The 6,649-nt window shown below is 42.5% G+C and overlaps 1 protein-coding gene across 1 annotated transcript in view; it reads right to left on the bottom strand.

The window, feature by feature from the left end:
* Positions 1-6,649, bottom strand: part of TMEM163 (transmembrane protein 163) — a 103,045-nt gene that overhangs the window by 48,648 nt on the left and 47,748 nt on the right. Inside the window, exon 4 of the mRNA XM_018563040.1 lies at positions 583-674. Coding sequence (XP_018418542.1) covers positions 583-674 — 92 coding nt within the window. The remainder of the gene's footprint in view (positions 1-582; positions 675-6,649) is intronic.

The following is a 6,649-nucleotide window of genomic DNA, read 5'->3' as shown; positions in this document are numbered from 1 at the left end:
CCTTGAAGTTCCCCCAAGGGACCCCCCCCCCCCCCCAAGGTCCATGCACCAAGAGCAACTACATTGGCAACAAAGACAGCAACACCTTAACTAGTGGATGAACACTGAAGCCTGAGAGAAAGCATAAGAGTAGTGCTGGGCTTTCTTGCTAGCCTACCATGCATTTCAAGCAGAGTATTATTCATGCAGATGATATTAATTCAAATTTAATTAATTCAAATTAAAGACTTAATACAAATTATTTACAACATCATACATTTATACATTTGAAATAGAGCATTGAGCCCGATGCTACCTAGAGATTGTCCAATGCTGACAATTTTCATACTCATTCCCTTTGAGTGATGTTATTAAACACATAAATATATTCCTAAAAATATATTTTTCTGTTTACATAATTTGCACAACTCAAAATCATAACATTTAAATTAAATTAGCGTATACCACAGAGGTTTTTGTTTTATGTTTTCATTATTTTTTAGCAGCATGGATTTAAATACCAGTTGTGATGAATTCGGAATCTTTTCTTCTTTTCAGAGATTGTTCATTAATGATATTTTGTGTAAAAATTGTTCTACTTACATGTATTCTCTGTGTGCTGAATGTACAGCTGCAGCATTGCTGTAACGCCATAGCACTATTGCTGATGATAAAACATCCAGGACAGCATCAAACTGAAAGATAAAACAAGTTATGAGTTGAAAGGAATCCATCCCACCAAGTGTTTTTAAAAGATAAATTAGAACAGTTTTGGGTTCATTTTATTGGTTTTTCAAGGTTTTTATGGTTTAAAAAATCATATCGGTATTAACATATACAGGATATGTATTTAAATACATAGTAGGGGAGCTGAGCTGCTGAGTCACTGCTGGAAGTGGGGGCTAAGCTACTGAGTCACTGCTGGAAAAGGGGAAGAGAGGGAGCTGAGCTGCGTAAAGATTGACTTAAGGGCTCGTTCACACCAAAATCAGACTGAAAACACAAGTCAATGGAGGTCTGTTGACTTGCAATTTCAACCTCCGTTCACTTCCATTGTGTTCCATCCTGTTGCGTTTTTTTTCTTTTTAGCCAATTTTTATTTTAATAAACTGGTCCTGAGTGGACAAACTTCGATGTTTTTGTTTTTTTTACTATGTATTTACTTTTTTGTACTATTTTCTTTATGCTAACAGATGCTAAGAGATTGAATGGGGCCTCAATGACTAGATTGCTCTGCTGTGAAGTTTGAGGATTAATTGATCCACAGTGCCTGCAGCTACAGAGGTCAGTGAGGACTTGCTTTAAAGCACGTTTACTGCTTTAAGTGTAGGTTCAGTTTAAGGCACAATTAACCTTAACTTTGCCTGGATTTATGAGCTCTTGGCAAGAGCGTCCTTAGGTGTGGTGTCACCTGGAGCGGCCACCAGGTAAAACCCCACCTTGACGTCAACGCGCATGTGCATGATGATGTCACCCTCTGTTACCTGAGGAGGGGACGCTCACCCGCCGGGGTAAGGTCCCCTCCTCTCTCGTGCAACTATCGGGCTTTCGGTCCATGACTGTAAGTTATTTTGGTGTCACCCGGGTCTGGGACGGACCCCCCTAGTGCCGCCACTGGCTCTTGGGCCACTCAGGAAAGAGATGAAGGTATCTGCTTTTGAAACTTGGCTTGAACTTCTTACTTTAGAAAGAAACTGCAGCCTATACTATGTTACATAAATGAAACTGTAATGAGATTTGAGATGAATTTGGGCAATAGGTGGGATAAACGGTATAAAATGACACTCCTTTTCAGCTGCTGTCCAATCACTACTCTTCCCCCCGAAAACCTGATAGCAGAAGCATCCCGTCTGCTCCCTGATCTGCTTCTGTGAAATAAACATCTGAGTTTGGAAGATCTCTGAGATGCTCAGAAGATTTTTTACTCTTTAGAGATTGGTCAGACATCCAAGCACAGCTGGACCTCAATCTAAAGCTGGCAATAAAACCGTGCACGGTATGAACATTTGCTATGGTAATCTGAAGCTAATGTAGTTGGCTGTGCCCAAAGTCATCTTATGACCTCCTTTGCCCGGACAGATTTGGATGATCTACAATTTTATAGCCATAAATTAAATACTTCTCTGCAAGATTTATATAAGATTTGGCTGCTTTTTTAAAAGAATCTGTTCAAGGAAGCGCTATGTGGAATATAACATGGGTGCAAAAATGGAAAAAAGGGCCTCAGTCATGAAGGGGTTAACAACGATTATCTGTGACGTTCCAGGTTCAAAATACCCCCTCGCTACCTCCAGCATGGATACATTACTTCTCGGAAAGGAAAATTCATTTTAATCACTGTGATAGCTTGAAAACCTTCATCCTGCCAAAAAATGGTGGTTTGAGGAAGGATGGGGTCACTCTACAGAAAAAAATAGAAAAACCCTTTAAATTTGGGACTGGTCAAATGATAAAAAAATAAGGATATTTTGAGAATTCTTCTTTCCAAATATATCCAGAGACAAAATAAGGATTTGTAAATTATCCATGAGCGGTGAAGAACAATGGCTCATCTTGAATGATAGAAATCAGTGAATATCTTTGAAACAGTCTTATTGTAGCTTGAGAGAAAAACAATCATAATTTTGTAAGCAACTGTGGGGACTGCTGCAACTGGCTGGTATCCAAACCCAAATGTAAATTACACAAGGGATTATTTATTAACTACACTCACAATCAACGCAATCAATAGTGGGAAGGGGCTTTCTTAAAGAGACACCATCACATTTTTTTCATGTAGCCTTTAAGAGAACCTGCAGTGAGAGATAAAAGAAAGTCGGCAATAGATCTAAGTGAACTGAAGCGTTTATCACCAGTGGTTCTGCCGCGTATTTAGAAAATCCGCAAAACTCTGGAATTCAGAATTTCTGAACAGGAAGTCAATAGCAATCCAAAACTACAGAAAATGGTGAAGACTTGTACAGAATGCCTCAGGAGGTTCCTGGCAGCCCTGTCTGAAAAGATGATGATTTCTTTTTTCAAAAAGGATTTGGCTGGCGCTCCACTCTAAGCGCTACAAACAGAAAAAATACTAAAAATGGATCCATTCATGCTTTAACTCTTTTCTTTGTGCCAATACAGTATAACAGAAATAATTTCATCCAATTGTCAACAAAGGTGGTCAGCCATCCTGAAAAAAATACATTTCAGAGGGATGAGTGGCTGGAACTAAGGGTAGAGAGCTAGGCTGGCATGGTGTGCTATCACGGAAGGGCAGACATTTGCTCACACATGCAAGTATGGTAAAATAATCTTTTTTTCCATTCATTTGTAATAAACTTTCATTGTTTGGTTATTAGCAGTCTTTAAAAGAACCACTAAACCATAAAAGTATATTTTTTTTAAATACCTTTCAGTTCTCCATTTGTATATATTTTATTTTACTGGCTATGCGGGCCCATTCATACCTTTGCGGTTTTATACACTTTACAGCTCCTTTTAAGTGTATTTAAAACTGGAGCTAATGGCAGTAGTTTGTTTTTTTAATGCTGCTCTTATATATCTTGTCCATAAGTGCACTTAGATGCAGTCCATTTAAAAACAGCCATGCCTGCCGCACCTTTGGTACTTTAAGGGAATGTGCCATAAGTAAAAGGGCGGGCGGGCATGCGGCAGTTAGATAAGGTCACAGGTTCCTGTTGAGTCTTTAAGGGCTCTTCCACACTATACTGTTGTCGCACATTGCATTCGAATTTTCGAATAGCATTCGGGAGCTGCCGAATGCCATTCGGGTCTGGGAGCCTCAGGTTTAGTTTTATGTACTGTATATATGGGTCACAATGTTGCCGCTACGAATATTCATTCGTATTATAGAATACTAATTACATTTATTATAGAATACTACTTACATATACATTATACTAAAACTGATGCTCCAAGCCCGAATGGAGTCTGAATTTCCAAATAGCATTCGAGAGCTCTCGAATGCCATTCGGATCTGGAAGCCTCAGCTTTAATATGGCTCCCAGACCCGCATTGCTTTCTGGAGCTCCCGAATGGTATTCAGAAATTTCGGAAATTCGGATCCCGAATGCCATTCAGGTCTAGGAGCATCAGCTTTAGTATTAATATCTGTATATGGTTTTCTGGGTTTTCGGGCATGCGGCGGTTAGATAAGGCGACGGGTTCCTGTTGAGTCTTTAACCACTTCAAGACCAGGTGTTTAGACCCCCTTCCTGGCCAGGCCATTTTTCAGTATTCAGCGCTGCGGTACTTTGACTGACGTTTATTCCGTCATGCAACGCTGTACTGAAATGAATTTTACACCATTTTTTGGGGACAGATAGAGCTTTCTTTTGGTGGTATTTAATCACCACTGGGGGTTTTATTTTTTATTATAATTAGTAAAAATTACTGAAACTATGAGGCGGATCGCATGTATATTAACGGGCATCGCTGCCCGTTTTTAAATTGCGGCCATTTCCCGCTCGCGCGCGCCTGGCGGTGCGCGCAAGGGGGCATGTCTGAGCGGACGTCTAGAGACGCCCGCTCAGATCTAGAGAGCACCTGGCCGGCCGGCCCGGAGGCGGTTAAAGGAGAACTATGAGGTGAGTGAAAATCACTCAGCCTCATAGTTCTAGCCGACCTGTGACAATTAAACTGTCACAGGTCGGCTCAATAGATCGGGAAGTGAGCGAACACATACCATCGCTCGCTCACTTCTTGATCCTGTCCCTGCAGAGAGCCGTGACTGTCACTCACGGTTCCCTGCAGGGATTCCCCCCCTTCCCTGTCCGATCCTCCAGCGCTGACTGGCAGAACGGACGGGGGAGGTGGCGGGTGCAGCTGGTTCTGCCTCTAGATAGGCAGAGAAAGCTGTCACTCACGCAGCTGAGTGGATCCAGACAGTAATGTCGGGCTCGGTCCCGGCTGCGGCGTCTCAGTATACCGGTATAGTGAGCTTTGGGTGATGGGAGGACGCTAGTTTGTGCAGCCTAACACGCACGCACCTCCACATATTCAAACTTAGTGCATGCTGCAATTTTTTGCATCTTAGGGCACGACAATGCACAAAGCGCATACGCACTTTACTACAATGTGCTGGTGTGAATGAGCCCTAAGGCTAGATTTAGACCTTTGCATTTGCAGTAACACACGTTAAACCTGGAAAGCATATTGGCACTATGTATATTTGCATCACCATTTATTATGAATACTACCCAAACGCACGTATGCAGTATATACAAAAACACACGGCCTCCAACACAACAAATCACATATATATCAATGCTCTGTGCATTGCAGTGCACTGTGATATCCAGTAGGAGTGAATGTATGATTTTTTTCATATGTTGATGCTGATTACAGGTTCATTTAGAGTGAATGGGAATATGCTGCCCTAATGTGTGGCATTGCCAGAGAAAAATATGCAGTAACACGCTCATAAAGGTGTTACTCAGTCCTTAGTGTCGTGAATAATTTACTTTTTTGCTGTGAATAGTCTAGAAAACCTGTTTGTTCTTCTGCCGCCATGGACAGGGGTCCATATCCACAGGGAGAAGGACAGTCCAGGTGATTGCAGGAGAGTATTTGAGAGTATTTGAGGGTAGAGGGTAGCGATGGTGCAGGGTAACAGGCCAAACAATTGCGAAGCATACAGGATGCTGCATGGAGACACTGGAGTCATAGATGTGTGCTTAGAGACATGGGGGTGCACAGGTCATACTTGGAGACATGGGGATGTACAGAGTGCACTTGGAGACACAGGGATGCACATGGGTGTATGTTGAGAAACCTCTGGCCATGCACTGGGGGGATGACCCGATGCTGGATCCTGGGAGAAGTGAGTGTTACATTTCCTTTTCATATCTACACATAACACACATGCAGCAGAATTAGTCAGAGGAGCGGCACACCCCTTCTATGGCTTAAAAGCACCTGTACTGATTTCTGTTAGATCCTATTCACACTTATGCATGTATTTCCACCTGCGTGTTGACACATGATGCTTGGTGCTTCAATATATGAGCGCACAATTAGTTTTAAATCGGCTCTCAATGTGCGTCACACACAAAAAACGGTACTTGCTTCAATTATTCACACCGCACCACAAGGCAAAACATGTTCTGTATTGTAGTTGTGTGTTGAGGGTCAGGTGTGTTTTTCCGGTCCATATATGTGAGTTGGGGTGCTGTTCAAAATGAATGGCGACGCACATACATGATAGATACGTAGCGTTGTTCAGAGCAGAGGATTTTGGAGATGGAGAGGTAAGTATGCAAACAAAAGGTTTACCTAAGGGGGAGCTAAGATTTGGGTTACAGGGAGAGATAGTGTTAGGGTCAGAGGGAGGGTTCATGTCAGGGTTCGAGGGGAGTTAGTGTTAGGGTTTAGAGGGAGGGTTTAGAGTCAGGGTGAGTGTTAGGGTCAGAGGGAGGGTTCAGAGTCAGGGTTAGAGGGAGGGTTATGGTTAGAGGAAGGGTTCATGTCCGGATTAGAGGGAGGGTTAGTGTTAGGGTCAGAGGGAGGGTTCATGTCAGGGTTAGAGGGAGGGTTAATGCTAGGGTAACAGAGAGGGTTCATGTCAGGTTTAGAGGGAGGTTTCATGTCAGGGTTAGAGGGGGGGTTAGTGTTAGGGTTAGAGGGAGGGTTAAAAGCAGGGTTAGAGCAAGGGTTAGTGTTAGGGCTAAAG

This window comes from Nanorana parkeri, unplaced genomic scaffold (assembly GCF_000935625.1).
Source record: "Nanorana parkeri isolate BGI_ZX_2015 unplaced genomic scaffold, ASM93562v1 scaffold626, whole genome shotgun sequence".
In the NCBI taxonomy this organism is placed as follows: domain Eukaryota; kingdom Metazoa; phylum Chordata; class Amphibia; order Anura; family Dicroglossidae; genus Nanorana; species Nanorana parkeri.
This window is presented reverse-complemented; position numbering and strand designations above follow the sequence as displayed.